We start from the raw sequence: 25,285 nt of genomic DNA, 5'->3' as shown, positions 1-25,285 counted from the left end.
GAACACTAAGATAAACTACCTCATAGATTTCTATGAGGAATTATTTCCTTAAAAATATAGGATTCTTAATGAAATATTTATTTATGAAATGTGGACAAAATTGGTGAGTCCTTTACGAGAAAAGTTTCATAGAAGAACATACCACCCCCTTGTGGATGATCTTTTATTTTTTCTAAACAAAAAAAAAAAAAAAAGAAAAAGAAACCAGTTATACTATATTGTCAAGATATTAATGAAACATTTATTTATGAAGAATGAACAACACTACTTTAGTGATCTCTCATCCAAAAATAACTTACGCTAAGATTATTTTATTCCTTCTGGATTATTCTCACAGAAATTACTTATAGCATAGTAAAAGGTTGTAAACACCCACAGAAATTACTTATACCATAGTAAAAGGTTGTAAATGCGCACAGAAATTACTTATAACATAGTAAAAGGTTGTAAACGGCCACAGAAATTACTTATAGCACAGTAATACAACGGTACATTGTATATTTGTATTATAAATCTTTATTACTTTGTAATTTTGGACCATAAGATATTCTAAATATGTACTAGGCTGGCTGATTTTACTATCAGAAGAAGAGAAATAAAAAGAAATAGTGTATAGATATAATGTTAATATATAAAAAGATATTCAAATGTTTTAAATAATAAGATTGTCGTTAAGAGGTTGTCAGGACAACAAGATATAAATAAATGAATTATGGCACATGAGTTTGTGTTTTAGTGGCTCAATTAATTTAATAAAAGCGAACCGTTCTAAAATTGGTGCCGGAACCTCGGGAAAGGAAAAGTGAAAGTGTATCGTTCGAAGTACAGTAAAACGAGCACCATTGAGCCTCACATTGAATTCACTATTTTAAGAAGTGGAAAAGTAATACACACAAAAAAAAAAAAAACATGAGTACTACGAATAGTGAAGCGACGGATATCCAAATGATTCAGGCCGAATGGAATATTCCAGAAAACTTAATGGATGTTCTAAGAGGGATATCACAGCAGATTAAGGACCTAGCTCAGCATTTTGATGAAAAGCTTGAGCAATTGCAGGAATGCAACGACGGCAAATGGGACCAGATACAGGAACAATTGAATCAAGTGAATCAACAAATTGCTGCCAAATTCGGACGTTACGATGGAAATATGGAAAAGATAGTACAAAGATGCACTGAAGTACAGGACTTTGTTGATATAATAGGAACTACGGTAAATGAACATGCAAATGAAATTCGACAGTTACGGGATGAAGTGAACTTCCTTAAAGAACAGTGTATTTATGAAGGTGCAGCGCAAGATGGTGGGCACATGAATGGTGTACATCCCACATCTGTCGGTTGGGAATCTACATGTAATCCAAGAACAATTCTTGAAGATAATCAATCATCGATCTGTAATGAAGACAGTACTGACGGAGAAAGAAGAATGAGGCGATCATCCCATCAGAAGCATAACCACTACAGGTATTTAAAGGCTAATACAGGTAAATCATTACGGTTTAGTGAAGTGAAATCACTTACAAAATTTAGTGGTTTACCGGAAGACAGAACACGAGGGGAATTTCTTGAAATATTTGAGGACAGAGAGACATCAGATGACCAGAGGAAGACTCCATGGAACAGAAACCGTGGTAGGACAAATTACCGTGAATATTGTAGAAAGAATAGGTACAGACACGACATCTCGCCACCAGTAAAACGAATGAGAACCGAACCTAATTTTACCGGTAAGATGACTGAACCTAACCTTAGTAGTAACAGTAATAGTGATTGTGTAAATCAACCTAATCCTAGTGTAGTACGATTACGTACACCTAAGAAGCATGTAAAGCGTTAGATCTAATTTCATTCGAATTGGATCTCATAGAAATTTCACAGATGGCAAAAATTCTCAAAATAGGAAACAAGGAACTGTAGATGTAAATAACGCGCAAGACTGTATTCTGGTTTATGACTTTCAAAGCAATCTAAACGAATACGTTGGACATGTAACTTAAGCTAAAGTTACAGTGTGAGCTAATGTAAAGGGGAAACTTAGTATTCAAAAAAAAAAAAAAAAAAAAAAAAAAAAAGTACTTCATGGATATGTTATTTGGTTTAAGGTATTTTATATCTATCATAGTAATTTCTCAAATTATGTCTACAAATGCCTTAATATTTTGTGTTTTCTTTAATACTTGTATTTCCATGATGTTAATAAGAAGTTCATTATTATGTTATGTTCTAATTATTATTATATTTCAATCTTAATCTATATTTTGTTTAACTATATCTTATATTAGATCATGTTGTGTTCAAAGAACAACTATATGAATATCACATACATCTTTCTCAAAACCTTCTTCATGTTGCCTAAATAAATAATTTTTAATTTGTAACAAGCATTTAACGGACTTGAAAAAGGACTTAAATAACTTGCAAATCAAATTTCGAATGTGCCTTATCGTCATTGAAATGTATAAATAAATGAAGATGATTATAAAGTTTAAAATAAATATGATAATAAATATGATAATAATATTGTTATAGAATTAAATATGATATATATGTATAATTGTATGAATTGTAATTTTCAAGTATACGAGGTGCATTCGAAAACTCGAATGATTGATATGTAAAAGTAAACGGTCCAAAATTATTTTTCTTTTTATTAAATAAAATGAATATAAAGAAAAGTCCGTCGGGCGCCATAATATACAACGGTACATTGTATATTTGTATTATAAATCTTTATTACTTTGTAATTTTGAACCATAAGATATTCTAAATATGTACTAGGCTGGCTAATTTTACTATCAGAAGAAGAGAAAGAAAAAGAAATAGTGTATAGATATAATGTTAATATATATATATATAAAGATATTCAAATGTTTTTAAATAATAAGATCGTCGATAAGAGGTTGTCAGAACAACAAGATATAAATAAATGGAATTATGGCACATGAGTTTGTGTTTTAGTGGCTCAATTAATTTAATAAAAGCGAACCGTTCTAGTAAAAGGTTGTAAAAGCCCACAGAAATTACTTATACGATAGTAAAATGTTGAAAACGAAATATTGGTGTATGAAATATGAACAATCGTTAGAGTTGTTTCCGAGAAAGATTGCAATTTGCAACTTTTACCCTCCAGAAACTACCCTTATTTTTAGGAGTAGGAGGAAAAATTTGAAATTATCACTGAATAATCTTCTAAAATGTTTAAAATTTGGAGTAGATATTTTGAGCAGGTCGAACGGATGAGTATGCGATATACGTATAAAAATCACTTTTTGAAGAGACCATGAAACTTATAAATCCATTAAAATTTCGAATTCGGCTTTTTCCCTGATCATCATTATGTCCTTTGTGCTATCATCGCTCGAAAGTAAAATGGCAGCACTATTTATAGTAACATTACTATGAAGTCGCTGTACATACCATCATATTGAGCTTGGGTAATCTTCCGCTTAACTATTTCCTCTGGTCCGTAAGGCCCATACAGCACTTCTTCCACTGGAATAAGTTTCATCCCATTTACTTCAATGTGGTCTCCAAACAAAACCGATCGACCACTCCTTTTGCCTTCGTTTTCCTTACTATGAGCCATAGCTGAAAAGTGAAAATCGAAAGTAAACTCTCTTTTAATTTTATCTTTCTTAATTATAATTTATGATAACATTATGAATGATTATTTATATTATTAATAAAATAACAATGTATCAACGTAGCCAATATAAAAATTTAGAAACATCCACACTGATTAACAAGAATAATGAACTGTATTGAGTACTGTTTGGAAGCGTAATACCTCTCTTAATAACTCGAAAAGTGGATAATTGTGTTAATTCAAATTAATACATCAAGAAACAAATGAAATTGAATATAAATTCCTTTAATGCTGCAGGTAAATAGCTACAGGCGAATGGTTATCAATCTGAACCCCAGATATTCACATGGTCAATATAATGCAATGTTTGGTTTATGTTGAATTTTGAATCGGATTCCATTGAGTGCCCAAAATGTAACTTTGTGGTGTTTTAGTACACATATAAGACTACAATCTGGACAATTTTGAACAAATCCACAGGGACATTTCTATGCGAAATTCAAAATTCAAATTTTAATTTGAATTTTTGAATTGTTATTTTTTATTTTACAGGTTTCTTCAATATAGTACAACTTATAGAACAATCTTTAAGCTTTCCAATGGTGGATGTTTTACGTCTCGAGTACACATATTAACCATTTTATGACAATTTTTAATAATCACTGTAACTGAAAAAATGCCTTTTTTGACATTTTTGAACACCCTGTATGAGGACACTTTCAGGAGGAGAGAGGTAATATTTAGAATTTTTTCATCTACTACTGTAATAAAGCTATGCACTAATTTTTATAAAAATCTATGATCGTTAGGTCAGATTTTGTCATTTCATTGGTTGATTTCACATGGAATGTCCCTATTATGTTTGGTAATCAAAAATCTTCTTGTACTCTGGAAAGCAATGCGTTTCACGCTCTCAGAACTGTAACAGAAAATAGTTAAAATGGTTCTCTGTTTTTGTAAGTTTGTGTGTCGTTGTAAGTCAAGTGTTGGAGAACTTTTTATAAGTGGATTTCAATAAAATAATAAATTCCAAAGAAACCACACTTACCTAGGTATTCTTCCTCAGTGATGTAACCATTTAAGAATGTTTCCGGTCCTTTTGGTCCTGCCTTAGTTAGAGTTATTGGAATTAGCACCGTCTTGTTTATGGTTACTGGAGGTTGGTATATGATGTGACTATAGTTCTTCGACATATGTTGAAAGTTACCTACAAAAAGGCATAATGTTACATGTAATATTGTTCTGTAGTCGATTGTTATTTATGAACGAACATATAAAGTTTCAGTACTACTTATATAAAAAAAAGTGGAGGTATTACTTAAAGTGTAGTATTTATATGTAAAAATGTTGTTTCATTGAACATATAACTTAATAGAAAAATAGTGAAAATTGTAATATACAAAAGAAATAAAATACGATATTGATACTTTTTCTAGATGGTTGATCAGATGAGAAGGGGAAAATGTAGGAAAGCCAGTTGAACGCATACTGAAAGGAATGTCAGCTGAGCATTTCATAATTACTGCTATGCAGGGTGGAAAAAAATCATGATTTTTTTTAAAAAAATCATTTTTGTTGATTTTTTTTATTTAAATCGATTTTTTTGATTTAAATCAAATCTTTCTCCTCGTATAATACAAGTCGCGAACTGAAGAAAAAGCATTAAGGATTAGTATTAAATGCTAATTAAGCCATTTAAGTGAAAGTATTGGGGTTGAATTTTGAATTATCCCCAGTCGTTAACCTATATCAATCCCAAACAATGTTTCTTAACCCTTTTAAATTATGGCTCTTTTAAAAGGTAAATTATAGACTTTCAGTCAAGCAGCTACAGCATCATCCCTATTTATCCTAGGATAATGGTACATACATCACTGTCTTTAGAATAGAGCAGCTTTTGAAACGATAACATTCACATTTCCCTATCATGTTCCTGAAGCGGGAAATTCTGAGAGTAATCGGCATTTTTCTTTTTTAAATTTTGATCCCCTCTGGATTCCCCTGTGTTAACGCACAGATCTCAAAACCAACTGGGAAATACTAAGGGAAGTACCGGTACTAAATGTGTGTACAAAATTTCAAGATTCTATCTTGAGTAGTAAGGGTGAGGAAACTATTGAGCTAAGAACATTCCTACAATGCCCCAGATGACCCGGATGTAATATAAAAATTTCCTCAGACATCCCTATTTATCCTAGGATAATGATTTGTACATTATTCTCTTCAGAATAAAACAAATTTTCAAACGGTACCCTTCAAATGTCTCCATCATGTATCTGGGGCAAGTAAATCACGAAAAAGGGAATTTTCTGTTAAAAATATCTTCTGTTTTTAAATTTTTACCTCTGTGGACCCCTCCCCGGGTTTTAAGGCAGAGATCTGAAACAAATCTGAAAAATACTGAGGGTTCCACTGAGTAAATGTGCAAAATTTCAATCTTGTAGGTGAAAAAGTAAGCCCGCGAAAAATAATATTCCCCAAATACCCCAGAATCCCGTATAAAACAGGATTCAGGTAACAGTTTCCTGAGACATCTTTATTTATCCTAGGAGCATAGTACGTACATCATTTTCTTCAAAATAGAACAGCCTTTCGAAAGGTACCATTCATATGTCTCCATCTGAGGCGGGAAAATCACGAAAAAAGTTTTTTTTTGTTGAAAATATCCTTCTTTTAAAAACATTTTTGCCCTTGTGGACCCCGCTGTTTCCACGCAGAGATCTGAAAATGTCTGAAAATTATTAAGAGGTGCACTGAACGAGTGTGCAAAATTTCAGTCTTCTGAATGCAAAATGTAACCCGCCAAAAAATAATAATAATACGCATAACAAAAAATATATTTTTAAATTTATGACGTCATCACACACTATGCCTCAACGCAGAAAGGCGTGAATGCATATGTAACGTGTTCTAAAATACCTTCAGTCTTGAAGAAAATGAAGTAAAAAGCCTTATTTATAGGTCCTTTTATAATCGAATAACGAAGATTCTACCCTATCACCTGAAAATAGGTGATATAATTTAAAAGGTTAAGAATTAAGGAAAAAGTACAGCAACGTTTATCAAAATGACACTTTTTTTTTCCCAAAAGTTACTGATATTTTGCAGGGGCCTATTTTTAAAAACTCAGAACTACCTTACGGCATGAAATACATAAATTTCGCCTAAAGTTATAAAATTAAGAAAAAAAACGGAGAGGGGATAGAATCCCTCTAAATACGCCCTATTATCTGGGAACAAACAAACAGACACCACAAGAAAGAATTTTCGTCTTAAATGTCGATGGTAATTTCCCCGTTGGAATAGATAACGATTTTAAAACCCAAACCCAATGTTACGAAAAGAAGAAAGCAGAATTGCTCCGTTACAAGTTCAAAACGGGATTTTCCCTATGCATGACATTTGTTTTCATACTATACTGTACATTTGAGTCTCATTGTATTATGATTATTAACTTCCATAATCGAAATAACAGAAGAAAAACGGGATTTTACTTATTTTCACTTTAAATTAATTTATTTCTGAATTTGATTTAAATCAACGATTTTTATTTAAAAAATCATGTGATTTAAATCTTGATTTAAATCGTGATTTAAATCAATCCACCCTGCTGCTATGTCACTCTTTCTTTCCTCCCAGCGTTTACATTAGCCCTATCTGATGAAGTATGAAGCGGAAGTGCTTCTCTTTTCCAGTTAGCGCTTTAACCACACAGGAAAACCGTTTTTCATAAGATCAGCCAATTAAGCAGTGCCAGGTCTGTTCACTAGATTGTGTTATCAGTACAGCGTTCACTCAACGTCGTGAGAACAGTCGAGGAGCTACTTAAAAGAAAGAAGTAACAAACACCGATCTAAAAATTCATGGCGGCAATATGTGCTGATCATACATCATCCTAATGACAGAGTGTCACAAGCCAAATGCTCCTCAAGAGTTGCTGTGCAAGGAGTTTAGTTTCATTTTCTTTTTTTGATCAAAACATCCACTATATTTGAGTAAAAAGTTTCTTGTATGCCTTGTATCTGAAGCACTACATATTGTATAGCCAAACCCGAGCTAATACTTAACTCAATATGATGTACTTATTCTGTAAAAAATACGAAAAGTCGATTTAGGGGCCGTTCAAAAATTTTATGGCCCCTTATCCAAAAACTATGGTCAAAATCGCAATGTTTTGATCCATTTTTTTTTTTTTTTTTTTGGAACATTCGTAAAATTCTTGTTATTTATGTTTTCATTTCCATGATTTACTGGTAATTTGTTTACCATGCACATTCGGTATTCTTTTGTTCAAACCATTATCTATCTATCTATTTATCTATTATGGATATAGTCAAAATGGTTGATATGATAAATTGGAAGTGAAATCTCTTAACAATCCAATGTACTTGATAATATCAAGTGATTTTTTATTCTGCTTTTAAATAAATCAATAAAATGTAGCACGTGAAAACACTAAATCTTCCAAAATATTGAGACAATAAATAGGAAAAAGAGAAGTAAAAATGCAAAAAACAAATATAATGCATACTAAAAGTAAATTCAATACTTAATACAGGTTTGGCAGAAAGATTTCCCTTACTTGGAGAGAGCACTGTGTGAGTTGTGGTGAAGATACGGCTTCGGGTGTATATCGATCGATAGCGGTATACATACCATTTTCAGTAGTCGCAATGGCGTGACGTGTTGGGCGTCATGCGTTTGTTGTGGAGGAATATTTTCGTAATGTTGGTTTTGTGATTACTAGTCAGTGGGCATTTCGCATTCTGTTTGTACTTGGACGGCATCTCCGGATAGAAATACTATTCAAGTTTGAAAAATGAAATGAAATCTTTAAGTTTTAGGCCCCACGGTTATGCCGGTTAGGCTAAAGGAGACGGTGATAATGAGAAATGAGTGAAATGGTGGAATGAAAAAAGTGGAAGGAAACGGGAGAACCCCGAGAAAATCCACGCACACGGTGATTGTCCACCACAAAGTTCACTTGGCGAGGGCTGCGATCGAACCCGGGACCCCAAGCACCAGAGGTGAACGCTCTACTACTGAGCCACCGCGGCCCCTTATTCAAGTTTGAGTATCAGGTTCTGCACTGACAAAAAAAAAAAAAAAAGTCTGGCCGACCTCGAACCATAACAATGCTGGAAAATGTGGCACGTATGAAAGCGTCATCCATCAATCTCCAAAGTGTTCAGTATTTAAACAGGAAGGACTGGCGATTTCTTTTCTCAGTGCAGAACATGTTTATCTGAAGTTTGATACTGAAACTTGTATAGATTTTCCTATCTGGAACAGAATCATCCCTGTCAAGTCTGTACCGAATGCGAAATGTCCGGTGAGTACTACTCACAGAATCATCATTGCAAATGTAGTCCTCCACAACAAAAACACGATGCTCACTGCACCACGCCATTGCGACTACTAAAATGGCACGTACACCGCTATCGATCGACACACCCTCCGCCGCCGTATCCCCACCACAACTCACACAGCACCCTCTCCAAATATCGTAGGTCTTTCTGCCGTACGCTGTACAAATTTATTTATGTACAAATTTATTCCAAATTCAATCTTTATTGTAGAATTGTACTGATCTATTTACTCCAGATTCAAGTATATGTTATTCATTGTAGAAAATTGCCGGGCAGCATTGATCTGTTTCTTTCATTTGCAGGACATTAATAACTGCTATTTCATTGGTAAACTGTCCCGACCAGACAATATCCCGTTCGTACAGTTTGTGAACCTAATTAATACGTGCTTGTATGATTCACTGCTATCATTTTAAATGACAGATTTTTCAGAACAAAATGGCACATTAAGATATTGCCTTCACTGAAATAGAGTCTGAACTTCTTTTCCTTAAACCAGGCGTACACACTTCTATATTACTTGATAATCTATAATAAAATGGATTTGTCATAATCAAATTTCCTCTTCACCACTGGATCATCATCATTAGTTCGTTCCTCCAAAAGAAGCCTCTCTCTGAGTAGAACTTTCTGTGCTATGACAATGGAAGTTGCCTCTATATGGACATAAATTCAGAACTGGCGAGATCACTCGTTGTTTGCAGCCATTCAGCAGCTGTTTGGCTATGCTCTTTCGCCATTTGTGATGTCAAATCACCTTATGCTTATTTTACGCATAAAAAAAAAAGTCAGTGTCGAGAAAACAAAACTGTGTGAAAACTCATCCGAAACTAATAGTATTGATGTTATTGAGCATAATACTTACTTCAAAAAAATATTCCGATGGAACCATAAAAGTAACCAAGAAACTTCTGTCGCTTTTTCATTCACCATCTTCGAACATCGATATGTCATCTAAGATGTAACTGGAAGATCAAAAATAGTCCCCATCAGCATCGACAATCTTCCGCCAACGCTCTAGAAGGCCATAAATTCTATCACGGTAGAACTTGGTGGACCGTGAAACGAAGAAGGCATCAAGTGCATTTTCACCTCTACTTGGGATTTCAACTGATGTCCTTGAAGGTAATTGTCCAACGAATGGAACAGGTGATAATCGGACGGTTCAATGTCCGGGGAATATGGCGTATGTAATAGTGTTTCCGATCCGAGGCGCAGAATGGTGTACCAGATCGTCCTAGCCACGTGGGGCTTAGCGTTGTCCTTTGACAGGAGGACCCCTTTGCGATTCAGAAGTACTAGTTCCAGAGTTTTGAGTTTTTCTCGAACATTGCTCAACTGCTGACAGTACACAGTTGCATTGATGCTCTGATTTGCTGGTAGCAGTTCCCTATGCACTGTGCCGCGAGTTGTCCACTAAACACGCAGGAGGATCTTCTGGTGCAATGTTGGTTTCAGCTGTTTTGAGAAGCGGTTTATGGGATGCTAACCAATGATGACGGCGCCGTGGACCCACTTCTCATCACATGTCAACACCGTGTCCAGAAATGTCTCTTTCCTCAGACGAGGCAGAAAAAAAAACAAACATGTGTCTGCTCGGGTTCTCTTCTGATCCGGAGTCAAATTATATGAGACCCATCGACCCACGTTGTAGTGCTTCTCAAGTTGATGGAGGTGCTGCCGAATGGTTTCTCCACTGACACTAAATTGCAGTCCCAGTTCCTCACGTGTCTGGCTACTGTTCGCCTCAATTGCTGCCTACAGATCTTTATTTTGTACATGAGTTGGTCTTCCGGCATGTGGTGCGTCTTCGAGTATTTCGTCACCATGCTTAAACTTGTTAAACCACCGCAGCACTGTCCACGTAGTCACGACACCCTCACCAAAGGCCAGGCATATCTTCTACCCCGTTGCAGCTACCTTTGACTCCAGTTTGAACTCGTAAAGCATGCAAGCAATTATAGCGCTCTGTAGAGGTCTCATATTCACTCTGTCCTTACGAAAGTTCATGGTGTAACTGAAGTGCCGCAACCAGGAATATGTTCGATATACCCACACCAAGAACTGACTCCTCCATTCATATTATCTCCATAGCATTCAACTTAATTCGGGACAATTAATGTTCAAATTATTTCGAAATTAATTTGTTGAAGCAAAGTTCCATTATAATTCTAAAACAACTTTAAAATTGTGTTAAAGGGAATAAATGTTTTTCTCTTTAAATTCAAATTGAATCGTATTTTTCTGATATTTTAATTGTGATAATATAAAAGTGTTTATTAATGGATAATGAAACTTAGTTTTTCTGTTTTATACACACTTATATAGTAAGAATATTGTATGTAATATTTTACCCCAAGTATTGTGTTGTGTTTCATGGTAATTTTCGAAATGAAAATTTTCAAATAAATATATTTTTTGTTGTGTTCATGTTATGCATTACTAAGTGATGAGACAAATGGGCGGAGTGGTAGGTGCCCCTGATCCGTGAATGTTTGGTCAACGGCCCTGTCCTAAAGTGTGAGACTTCGATTATGATCTTAATGTGTGTTGCCAGTGCGTTAATTTCTAGTGAAAAAAATGTGATAGCTGGTTTATTGTTATTACTTTTCTGACCTTATCTATATTCCGTCCCAGGCTATATAAACACGTGACTGTAAATCAAACCAGTTATCGTTGGGCAAACCACAGTCTTTTTTTTCCTTTCTGTGCTTGATCAATAATTACCAATACTTGTATTTACTTCAACAACCACCAGACGACCTGCAGTACTAACGAATTGAATTTTTCGTCTCGATATCAGTGATTGTTGTATGACACGAAAGTGTACCGAACCCAGGACACCAAGTATACAGGAATCGAGTCTGTATCTCTCATAAACAAATTAGTATTAACTACTTATCTTCGTAATAAAAAAGAAGTGTGATTTGAAGTATATGAGTGTAAAACATGAAACTAAAATACGTGAAAATAATTTCCATTAAAATAAAAATTCAGAAAGGATGCTCTACTATGAAGAATATGTTTATTTTGATAATAGATTACAATAACCTTTGATTATTTGCATCAAATATTTATCATGCTAAAGTTTTCATATTCTGCATGTCTTATTAGATCTAAATTATAAATTGTCTAAAATTCATCAACAATATTGTCAATGCAGTAATTGGAATGAAAAGTAGTTACTGGAATATCAATAAACATAAACACTCTAAAGTTTTAAGTATGTTAGCTAGAAATTAGATCAATTGTTTGATAAACATTAATACACGCACGCCAATAAAATGTTCTCATAAAATTATTACATACTATTACTATTAAAACCGGTTGCATTAATGTTAAAATCGTATATACAGAAACCGAAGTGTTCTGCAACATAGGAATTCAAGTACTCGTGTTTAATATATCTATAGAACTAAGGCTCATCTGTACAGGAAAATCAACGGAAACTAGCATGCGGAAGAACCAGCCGTGACGACCTGTAACTTAGGAAGCACATTTCTGCCTGAAAAAAATGTGTTTAGCCCAACATCAAACTACTTTATGATTTTCTCCATGTGACAGGACTTTTCTGTCATTGTGTATTTTTATCTAATAAATATATAAACAAATAAAATATATAAAACGATACTCATCCCTGTTCTTCTGTATGGGTTCCAAAACACGGTCGCTTACTCTGAGGGAATAACGTAGATTGAAAGTGTTTGAGAAAAAGATCCTGAGACGAATATTCGGACCCAAAAGGAATGGGAATGGGGAATAGCGGAAACTTCATAACGAGGAACTACATAATTTATACGGTTTATCCAACATTATTATGGTCGTCAAGTCTAGGAGGATTAAGTGGGCAGGTCATGTAGCTAGAATGGAAGAAAGTAGAAACGCTTTCAAAGTCTTGACTGGAAGACCAATCGGAAAACGACCATTAGGAAGACCTAGGCGCAGATGGGAGAACAATATTAAGATGATTCTCCGAGAAATAGGAATACAGAGTAGAATCTGGATCCAGTTAGCTAAGGATAGAAGTCAGTGGAGAGCTTTTGTGAACGCGGCATTGAACTTCCGGGTTCCATAGGCCATAGAGTTAGTCTTAGTTAAGTCAGTGTATTTTAAGTTATCGTCTTATCATAATATATGTCTCACGTTAAAATTACTATATTTTTCAACTAGTTTACCTAAAATAATAAATTACAATAAATATATTTAGAGAGAAAAGCTTTTGTGAAACTTAAGATTACTTCAACAAATAACTATAACAAACAGTTTCATTGTTTTTTTAAATTGTTCATTCCTATATTGAAAGTTTAATGAAATGAAAATGAAATCTGTAAATTTTACGTCCCACGATTGTGTTCCCTAGGCTAAAGGAGATTGTGATGATGAGAAATGAATGGAATGGTGGAATAAAGAAAGTGGGAGGAAACTGGAGAACCCGGAGGAAAAAAACATGCAACGATGTTTGTCTATCTCACAGCTCACTTGACGTGAGCTGGGATCGAACCCAGGACCTCATGCATCAGAAGTGGATGCTCTACCACTAAAGTTTAAGACAGAATAGAGGAGTGGAAATGTGAAATAACAATTCAATGTGAAGTTATCAAATCTTATCAAGTTGAAATAATTGCTTTTTTATTACAAGTAATATACAGAGTGTCCGGTAAGTAAAGTGACTGGTTTATTACAGAATTGTGTAGTATATGAACATCCTTAATTATTCATAGAAGCAATATCAATTGATGACTAGTGCCTTCTGTTAAAGAAAATACTGTTTGCTCTATTACTAATTCATCTTAAGAGCTATTCTGACTGACTAGCAAATGGTTACGGTTGATTAACTTTACACAGTCAATAACTATGTAGAAGGACACCAAATTTGTTACTACACGCAGTTATTAAGTTATTACGTGTGTAATTGATTTCCATTTACCCTATCCCCATTAAGCCCTTCTTTATTTCCTGTCTTGACAATGTCCCCTAAGCAGCCAGTGAATCCTATTACAGGTTTATTGCAAAAACCATTAATTGAAAATGAAATCTTGCAGTTTTATGTCCCAACGATTATACCGGCTAGGCTAACAGAGATGGTGATGAAGAGAATTTGAATAAAATGGTGGAATGAAGAAAGTGGGTGGAGACGGGAAGACCTCAATAAAACTCACGCGCACGGTGTTTGTCCATCTCAAAGTTCACTTGGCGTGATCTGGGATCAAACCAGGGACCCCGCGCACCAGAAGTGAACGCTCTACTACTGAGCCACCGCGGCCTCGCTTATTATTTGTAGAATGTAGTTTCTTTTCAATCAGTGTAAATAGAAGATCAGTAAAGATTATTTTGATAAGATGATTGGACTCTTATTTCTTCACTGATACACTGTGTACCCTAAATCTGAATCACCTTACTGTTTCACTTTTCATTCTAGGAAAGAAGAAACTACAAACTAAAACTTTTTTACATCCCAAAGACTATAATTAATAACTTACGTGTGTAATTTTCTTCTGGTTTGTATTGAGCATCGACTTTGAATGAACTCACTCCATCAAACTCAATGATTCCAAATGGAACAACTCGTTTCCCTTTTAACTCGAATGGCTTCCCGTAGACAATCTGCCGAAATGCATAGACTCCTCTTGTTCCATTGGCTGTTTTCTCTTTAAATAGGAATTAATATACAATAATGAATAATACTAAAATTGGAAATTAGTAGAAAAACACATTTCATAAATATATATTTCTATTACTGTAATACTATTACTATTAAAATAGTTCTTTACACTCTTCATATAATATTATCGTGAGATAAGCAGATGATAAATATAATATCAGCAGAATAACTACTAGATCGTCGATTCAATGACAGAGGGGTGTAAGTTACATTTTTTTGAAAATCCATTTTTTCAGCTCACTGAATCATTTACGTTATATTCTTGCACCTGGCAAATTGATTTACCTTAATTCGCATTAAAAACAAATGTACAGTGCGAAGTTTGTAAAACACTAACATTATTTAAATTCAATAAAAAATGTTATGTATGAAAATGTGCCTGACAAAATGCATAATAAATAACCTTTGACCTCGAAATATCAAAAAACATAAAACAAAAAAGAGACCTTCAGTTAGCTTATAATCTGAGAGAGTAACGAGAAATTCAAATCAAGCAAAATTTTCTTTTTCGCTCTCCTGTAAAAAATTGGAAATGTAACTTACGCCCCTCTGTCATGGAAGCGACGAGATAATCTTCGAAGTAAAGATTTAGTTCTACTTAAATTTTCTTCTGTTTTCTTGCAGACATATTCGATAATGAAGTTTTTTTAATAGATATTAAGAAGATAACACTGAATTAAAAAATAAGGGAGGAACACTAAGAAATGTAAATTTTTTTTCTACACAATAATTTAAAGTTATCTTTATCAGACGTTAACTAGTAGAAATATCTGATGAAGATAACGTTAAGTAATTGAAACTGTTACCATTTATTTTTATTTTAATAAATAATCTTATACTCTGGTCAGAAAGGTATTAATTATTCAAGTAATAGTTCCAGAGTCAAGATAGAGAAAGTTACATGTACACGATATTTTCATTTCGTTATTGTGCATCGTGTTCTGATCTTGTTTGCTTTTTTCTTAAGTTTGCTTCGTTTTGATTTATGAATGAAATCATTTTAATTTCTCACGTACGAAGGCAAAAGATCGTATCTGCAGATTTCTCAGAAATTGAGTTATTACATCGTATCTGCAGATTTCTCAGAAATTGAGTTATTACATCGTATCTGCAGATTTCTCAGAAATTGAGTTATTACATCGTATCTGCAGATTTCTCAGAAATTGAGTTATTACATCGTATCTGTAGGTTTCTCAGGAATTGAGTTATTACATCGTATCTGCAGATTTATCAGAAATTGAGTTATTACATCGTATCTGCAGATTTCTCAGAAATTGAGTTATTACATCGTATCTGCAGATTTCTCAGAAATTTAGTTATTACCAGCAGGAAAATTATTCTAATACACTGACAAAAGTAGGAAGAATATATCTGCAATATTGTTACTGTTATCATACGTATAAGCTTTACCGTATCGGTAAATTTGCGGCTTTTCGAAAAATCATTATTTGCCCGAAATTAATTTTACAGCAGATACTGTCTTTAGTGTTTAGATGGCAGACTTGTAACCAGCAAATCTTTTATGAATGCATCGATAACATAATACAACTTTTATCCAAACTCTTCGCATACAGTACTTAACGCTAATTTTGTAGTTTTTATGTAAAATGCTATTATATTTGTCATCCTGAAGATAAGAATACTCTGATTTGTTCCATGTTTTAATTATTGTCTCTCAAACATTTAGACGAAGTTTAAACTGTGGCAGATTGGAGCACTAAGAATGTTTTTGATGCTCTTTCATTCTAACTTGCATGTTTCTTTAAGTACACTTAGTGTATAGGGCTGTTAATAACTGTAGCTATTTGGTAAACATCTAGAGAACAGAAACAAGCCATTGATGTTGCGTGGGCAATAAACGAAATGTGCCGAAGAATGTAGCTCATGAACGAACACAACCTTTTTCTGGTGGCACTCAGTATACTTCCTCTGTTAGTGTGTGATTTCTTCCTTTGGACCCTTTATAAACACACAACCATTTCCCAATTCTTTCCAGGATTTTTGGGTCCGGATAAGACATGCTGTGCTTCCACAATATCGAACCTATTTCATTATGTATGGTAAAAATCAGATTAGTTTATGGGTGTCTGCAGTGTAACCACAAGCGCTCTTCTTGAAGAGAATAATGAATGTATCTCAAGCTTGAACGGTGGTAGTAGCTTGCACCTGTGTAAGATGATAAGTAGACCAACCCACATTATGCTTTCTTTTTTGTTTAATTATGCTTTATTTTGTTTAATTATTCCCAAATTATGCTTTATTGTTAATTTCAATCATTGTTTTACATTAATAGTGTATAATGTATAATATTTACTATACATTAAATATTCTAAATATCTTGATCTATTTATTAATATTTTATCCAAGCAATTTCTTTCATATTTAATGAACTTTTCTCTACTTAATGCGCTGTAAAGGGATATGCTTTACTCGAGTCAATCTTTTTATCACTTCTGTGTGCCTTACAGGTGCATACATACAGAAAGGAAAACTAAAAGATGCCACCAAAAAGTACAGAAAGTGCTCAAGTTCAAGAGGTACACATAATAATATAGTGTGGAGTTCTTATGTAGTATTCATTGTCGGCGGAAAGTTTTCTTCTTCTTTTCCCTTTTTTTCTTTTTCTCCACATCAAAGGATTACCCTGAAAAGTTTACAGAAATAAAAATAACGCTTGTCATTGTTGCATTGTTTTGTTCTCAATGATTTTGCATTGTAAATATTGGTTTTATAAAATATTAATACAGTACGTTAAACTTGCAGTTAAATAGAATTTTCCAAGAATATTGTTCTAACAGATTTTCCGAGAATCATACTACTTATTTTAAATTATGCTTTATGATTTGTTTTCTAAAATAATGCTTTATTATGCTTTTAAAATTAGTTTCTTCTGGACCCTTAGACAACCACAACCACGTTCAAGGTACCAACCATATGTCTAAATTCCTGTTATGCTTTTGGGTTGCCCTAATAATAAGTGTCATGCCTTAAAACTTAATACCATTCTTTGTCTTGTCTTTGTGATACTGTGGAATATTGAAGAAACGATTCTAAACGTAATACGAGCCCAGAAGGTGAAACACCAAAGACGAAGCTCACCCAAAATGTAAAACAATATACTTTATTTATTTATTTATTCAACACAACAGGCTTTAGGCCCAGATACAGTGTTGTTCCTTAGAAATACATTTAATAACAGTTATATTTTTACCAAGATTATACATTTTCATTATCACATATATATTTTTAAGTCTACAGTATTCTTATATACTGTCTAGGACATTTCGAAAACATCTATAGCAGATATTCTTTTAATTGCATTGTAGAAAGCACTCATTCTCCACATAAGTGACTTAGAGATGATATTTGTTCTTGCCTTTTTGCAGTAAAATGTACTGCTATTTCCTACTCTGGTTTTACCAGACGGGACATGCAATTGAACCTTCGAAGTAAGATTGGGACAGTCAATTTTACCACGTAGTAATTTGTGTAAAAATAAAAGATCCGTAATTTCTCTCCATTGTTTCAATGTGTCCATAATGAAGTTTTGTACTATTTCTGAATATGAGTCATGTTTTGGATACAAGCCAATTTTTTATAATCAACTAATTTCAAGAATTTTGATTCTATCCTTTTCATCATATCTATGTATATTAGTGTTTTTAGTGAGCAAGACAGAGTCGCATATTCTAATTGTGATCTCACAAGACAGAAGTAGAGTTTCATTTATGTAATATCTTTTGAAACTCTTTCTCTATTGTCAGAATAAAGCCAAGATTTATGTATGAATTATTAACAATTGTTTCAATGTGATAAAGTAAAACTTAATATAGGATCAGAAAGCACTCCTAGAAGTTTCATTAAGTTAGGTGTCTCTAAAATAGTTCCTTCAATAGAAAAGTCCTTTTTAATGCTGTTTTCTTTGTGAGTAAAGGAAACAGTTTTGTATTTATTCACGTTCAACTTACTCTTGTTATTGTCACACAAGTTCTTAAACTTGTAAATTATTCATTTGTAGCTTTGGAAAATTCAAGATTACTAATAAAACTCCAACTGACCAAAGTAGTGTGTGTATTTTAAGATATTATATTTGTGTTACAGTTTCGGCTATGTAACATAGCCTTCTTCAGACACATTATGACAGAAATATCCAATTTTTACAGCTTATATACAATCTGAATGCAAGACACGCCTACTTTCTCTTCACAAAACGTAAACTTTTAATTGTTCTAAAAAGTAAATTTTTAATTAGATGTAATCACTTTCTCTTTTTACGCACCTGTTACGAAACTCTCAATTAAATGTTTGTCACTTACACTACTCTCTCTATCTCATTTCCCTCATAATGTGTCTGAGGAAGGCTATGTTACATAGCCGAATCTGTAACACAAATATATAATTTTAAAATATATATACTGCTTTGGTCAGTTGGAGTTTTATTAGTAATGCCCTCTTAAGTAATATCTAAATTAGATCATGTTAGAAAAGAAGTATTTAATTTAAAGAGGAAAAACTGTTAGTAGATTTGATTACTTACCCATATACTCTTCTTCCGGTATTTCATTTGTAACAGCCACAAATCCTCCCTGAGGGTTCTCAGCAAGATATCCAATGCGAGAGGTTTTCTTCCCATTAGTATCCTCACGGAGTTTCATATAAGCGATTAAAGTAATATTTTTTTGTTCCTTTGGTTTAGATTTTTCATCTGTAAATATTAAAAATAACTCATTATAAATAATTCCATAACGATTAGAATTAAGAAAACTCACTTCCTTTTATTTGCGTCAACTTTTAACGATCATAAAGTATTCCACAGCCTAGTGCATCAGCCAATTTCTACGATTATTTGTTTAATGCTTATATTTTGAATTTGTCACAATACGTTTGCAAGTATTGTGACAAATACTTGCAAACGTATTGCAATTGTTCTGATAGGAAAATATACCAAATCTCTACATAAACAGAAAACGTAATTCACAGTGTGACCTATATACTTGTATGGCGAAAAATACAAGTCACACTCGATGATTGTAATTAACTATACAAATGTCTGGTGTAATGCACGATAGTTGATTTTGACAATTGCGAAAGTTAGCAATATATGATTGTTAAAATTGACCGGTGCTATAGTCTGACACAATACATCATCATAATAATCATTATAGGTATTCTGCCATAATTGGCAAGTCACTTGCCGTAACTGAGAGGCTAAAATGGTCCACAGTTTTTAGCTAATCTCTTTATCTTCACGTAAGATATTTCTGTTTTCATACTGTCCATCAACTGTTGCCTCTTTTTCCTCCGTTTCCTGCCACCATACCCTGTAGCACGTTCCTCATGATACAGGTTCTTCTTAGCCAATGTCCCAACTAGTTTTCTCTCTTTTTTCAATAATATCTAAAAGTGTACATTTCTAACATCCTCAGATTCGTTTTCCACTCGACCCAACTAAGAAAGCTTCCAGTCCTTTTTCCATCACTTTGTGTAGTGCCCATCCACACGTGGCATTTTATGAGTCTTTTCCTCAACTCTTTATTTAAGGTTCTACCAAATAGACTTTTCTTCGTCCTAACGGTTTCTTTCACCATTTCTATACTTGATTCTATTTCAGTTTTATCACAACACACATGAACAAAAACTGACCGAAATGAGAGTCTGTTTTACACGATGGTTGGAAATGACTGATGCGAAAGTCTGATGTAATCTTCAATGATATTCACTGATGTAACAGTCTGGCATAATATACCGTGAATATTACAAACGTAACTTCTAATCATAAATAACTTACATTTGTTCATACGAGGTCACCACAAATACACTATTGCAGAAAATGTATCTATATGTTCTGTTTCCTGTAGCCTATTCTGTACCCATGGCTCATTAAATTCTCTTTAAAAGAAACAATTGAAAAGAAATTACGTAAGTGTTGAACGTCATCTGTGTAAATGGTCTAGCGGAAATAAGTTTGATCTTATGATCTTATGGTTTTAAAGAATGTGAGAATAATTAATTTGACCAAAATGTACATTCACTTAGCTGATTGGCTGGGGTCTAGCGTCGTTTTTAGAACCGAGGCTATCTGTGACGTCTGGAATCCGAACCATCACAATGCCTTCAAATGTCAAAGTTTTTTCACCAATAATCGAATCCGGGATCCAATACACCAAAGGTGACGCTAGCTACTAGACTAGTTGAGAAAGCATTCATTAAAACAGCATTACGTTATTTACACCTACAGAAAACTTTGTACAGGGATGAATCCGATGATTTGCTAATCCTAAATGTTATTGCACTGGAAAGTTTTAAATGTAGATTTTAAATATATATATCAGGTGTTCTAAAAATGACACAAACGGACAACAGAACACCATTCTTCATGTCAAATAGAACGAAAAATGGTATACTCTCCGGAGCGCCCTTTACCCGCTATGGTGAATCTAAAGTTTCACTATGGGCAATGTCGCAAATTAACTCGTAACCATTAATGTTGCTCTATGAATCCATCAAGGAATTACATGATAATTACAATAATACGTTGTGCTAGTGTCAAAGTCTATCGACTTTAAATGTCATTTGGAAAGAATCGATGAAAGTATTTGATAGTTTGGCAGTTCTACCATACGGTTCTTTATCTGCGACGTTTCCACATAGTGTAATTCGCATTTCTAGATGAGGACCTGAAAGATATACAATTATACATATATTTTTTGCTTTGTTTTGGCTTGTAAAATAGGGTTCTGTAATCCGTCGCACCATTTTTAGAACATCGAATATATATATTATTCGATTCAAAATCAAAATAATTGGGACGTGGTGGCTCAGAGCGCTCACGTTTGGTGCGAAGGGTTCCTCGTTTGATCCCACCTTGCGTCGAGTGAACTATGTGGTGGACAAATACCGTGTGCGTGGGTTTCTTCGGGGTTCTCCCGTTTCCTTCCACTTTCTTCATTCCACCATTTCATTCATTTCTCATCATCATCGTTTCCTTTATAACCATGAGACGTGAAACTCAAAGATTTCATTTTCCCCTCATCATCATCATCTCCTATAGTGTAGCCGTCATAACCATGGGGCTAAAAGTGAAAGATTTCATCTCATTTCATTTTCAAAATTAAAATATGTAGTATGCTCTTATACTTTTTTCTAAGAATTAAAATTTTGTATTTAATGCTCACCTTTTACATTGTTAGAAGCTTCTGGTAATTTGTGCTTCGATGCTAAAAGAAAAACGAACAAACTGTAATGTCAATTATATTTCATTCTAAATCTCATTTAGAGAAACGTTATTGTCCCTATGGATAATTTTAAAATTAGAATTATTATATCAAAATTCCAGTAAAAGCAATATGAATCTGAAATATTAATCAAAATTACTATTAATTGCAGTGTGTATTTATTAATAGTTATAATGAAATTGAAACTCACTACCAAAACATTTTTTAATTTATGTCAGAGTTGAATGTGTTTAAAAATTTATAGAATTCTAGGGAAAAGCATGATAATATTCTTTAAAAAAAAATGTTTCAAGTACAAATACCAAAGGTAATTATTCAATAAAATTCATTCAGAAGAATTTTAAGGGGAGGTCGTTTCGATAAATTGTTCACAATTTTTTTTGTTCTTTATGAATAAGCTGCCCTCATTTACACACGATCGTTGAAACAGTTTAAGTCAATATCGTCGTTTTATACAGCGCAAGTTAAAATGATAGACCCGATCTTAAAAAAAAAAAAAAAAAAATCTATGAAATCTATTAAACATATGTTATTGTCAGCACGGGCGTCTCTGGCGGGGGGATGAGGCGGACGCGTCCCTCCAATATTTTGAAGTACAAAATACTCAATATTCTATTCTAATTTAATTCATTTACTAACGACAGAACAACATATAAATAATAATAATTATATTTATTTGGAATATAATATTCAGGCTCTGAAACGATTATAACATAGCCCTTGGTATACCTCAGGGGATCCGTGAAGGTAAGCACAAATGAAATCGATGATAATAAACAGGTTGGGGTAGGTAGTACCATTTAAATCACTTTCTTTGATGTCCCCTCCCTCAAATTTTACATGCCAGAGACGCCAGTGACATGCGATTCAAAAGGTTAGCTTTCAAAGTTGAGTTTCCAAGCAGCGTTTCCACTTTCTACCACTAAGCATAATGAAAGGAATTGTTGAGATCGACCGCAATATGCTGCAAAAGGTTTGGTAGGAGATAAACTATCGGCTTGATATGTGCTGTGTTTCACGAGGTGCTAACATGGAACACTTATGATACGTTTGAAGAAAACTTTTACAGACTATCTTTTTTAATACATATCTCACAAACACATGTGTTTATTAGAGTTCACAGAACAAATTTCTAACATCGAATCCATTATTATTATTATTATTATTATTATTATTATTATTATTATTATTATTATTATTATTATTATTATTAAGTATTCTGCCTTTTGGCAGGTATTGGGACTAATGAGGGTTTTTTTCTTCTTAATTTTCAGTTTGAGCCTGAAAATATTTCTTCCACGTTTTTCTAAAATTATTTTCAGCTTCCTCTTTTAACTCACAATATTTTCTTCTATTTTTCAAATCAACGATCACTTCTGTACTTTTTCTTCCTATTCCTTGTTTTCCTTCCATCTTCCCTTCTTTAACAGCATGAAGAAGACAATTTCGTCGCAAGATGTGTTCAATCCAATTGGCCTTCAATCCAAGCGTTCTCTTCTCTCCTATCTATTTTCAAACATCTACATTTATTACTCTCCCTGTCCATTTTATCTTCTCCATCTTCCTCCAACATCATTTTATCTTCTCCATCCTTCTCTAACTTCCGTAATGTTCAAGTCTCTGAACCATACAGTCCAATGCTCCAGATATAGCCCTTGGCCAGCTTCTTCCTAACTCCAATATTTCCATTTAAGAGTGATTTTTTTATTGTTGCATGCTTCTTTAACTATATTTATATACAAACTGAAGATCTAGAAACGTGGAAGAAACATTTCCAAGCCCAAAGCTACAATTATATATATATATATATATATATATATATATATATATATATATATATATATATATATAAAGACTTCATTCATAATAATATTACAAAAATCATAGTTATCCTCAAAGAGAATGCGATTGAGCATTTGAACTCCCCTTGATGAAATTTTGCATACGCCACTTTTGATAGATGAGTTCCAGCTTTAATATTTAGAAAATATCACTTATAGAACTAGTTGTCAAGTTGTGTCAAAATGTATACCAAAATATTATAAAATGCTAGAGAAATTTTATTTATGAACAATAATATTTCTGAATGTTTACTAAGCTCTAGATCAAATTCAGAGACGCTTTTTTTTTTTTGTAACATATGGACTAAAACAATCCCAAACTTTAATTACGGAAGATAACTTTCAATAGCCATTCCATCCACTGTAAACGTTTGGACACATTTTGACTTCCAATACCTTTCCTTCCTGGGTAAAATTTTGATATGTCATGTAATTAATGAAATACTATATATTAATCAAAAGTGTATCTCCATGTTTCTGCTTTTTAGGTCTGTTAGGATTATAAGTGTCGTAATTCTCTAAAGAAATTAAAAGAAAATTAATTAATAAAATTGAAACTAAATTAATACACTATTTCTACTGATGTTTAATTTTAAGATTATAAAACAATGTTTGATTTTTAACTGATTTTATAACATTTTTTGTAAAATATATGGTGTTACAAAAATTTGTCACAATATCAGGATTCTTACAAATCTGGAAAACAGGGAAAGTAGGGAAAAGTCATGGAAAATGAAACGAAGGGGGAATGTAAGAGAAAATGGTGCTTAACCTAGAGAACTTGGTAATCAAGGAAAATTGTAGATTTTTCTCAGGAAATGAAACTATTGTCTGTCTTATAATTACATGGGCGCATGGGGGGATATGCAAAATTAACAAAAAATTGGCTACTTACCAATGAATCCTCCCTTGAAAAATTTAAAGATTTTGACGTTTCGGAACTCTCAGCTGGTTCCTTCCTCAGTGACAAGGTAAAAAGGATTAAAACGGAAAGGAGATAAAAGGAGTAAAACCAGGAATACATACCACTATATAAAAGTAACGTACAAACAAAGAAGTCTTGAGATGAAAAGAGCAGAGTGAAAAAAAGAATGAACTGAATAAAAAAAAAAACGTGGTGTCTGTTCCGAAACGTCAAAATCTTTAAATTTTTCAAGGGAGGATTCATTGGTAAGTAGCCAATTTTTTGTTAATATTGTCTGTCTTACCTATTTGTTAAGATAAGTCAATAACTCAGTCATTATTTGTTGAAAGAGGTACTAAAAATAAATGATTTTCGTTGAGTTTTAGGAGTTATATTTATAGTATGTAAATTTATTAAGTAAAATAGTTACTATTTCATGTATCGTTGTACACAACATTATTCCTAATATTAAGAATGTAATTTATGAAGATAGTTTGATTTGTTACGCTTCACGTTATAAATGGTGGCATTTCTTTCTGTAGGGACCATATTAGTGTAGAAGTACTGTTAAGTAAATGAGAGTAATTTGCTACTACTGTATGTTTTTCAGACCGCAATAAACTTTAAACGTTTTTTTTTAAGTATATATGATAAAATTTAAATGCCGATGCCCAATGAAGAAA

The 25,285-nt window shown here is 33.1% G+C and overlaps 1 protein-coding gene across 8 annotated transcripts in view; it reads right to left on the bottom strand.

Moving 5' to 3' along the window:
• The window catches only part of LOC145683693 (uncharacterized), a 97,560-nt gene that overhangs the window by 38,169 nt on the left and 34,106 nt on the right, over window positions 1-25,285 (bottom strand). For all 8 annotated transcript variants that reach the window (XM_081755060.1, XM_081755062.1, XM_081755064.1 and 5 more), the window contains exons 4-8: window positions 21,798-21,839; window positions 19,160-19,327; window positions 14,441-14,608; window positions 4,640-4,798; window positions 3,423-3,593 (exon numbers count right to left, since the gene is read on the bottom strand). In XM_081755060.1, the coding sequence (XP_081611186.1) occupies window positions 3,423-3,593; window positions 4,640-4,798; window positions 14,441-14,608; window positions 19,160-19,327; window positions 21,798-21,839 (708 nt within the window). The remainder of the gene's footprint in view (window positions 1-3,422; window positions 3,594-4,639; window positions 4,799-14,440; window positions 14,609-19,159; window positions 19,328-21,797; window positions 21,840-25,285) is intronic.

This window comes from Thermobia domestica, chromosome 4, assembly GCF_964235325.1.
Source record: "Thermobia domestica chromosome 4, izTheDome1.hap1.1, whole genome shotgun sequence".
Taxonomy (NCBI): Eukaryota; Metazoa; Arthropoda; class Insecta; order Zygentoma; family Lepismatidae; genus Thermobia; species Thermobia domestica.
This window is presented reverse-complemented; position numbering and strand designations above follow the sequence as displayed.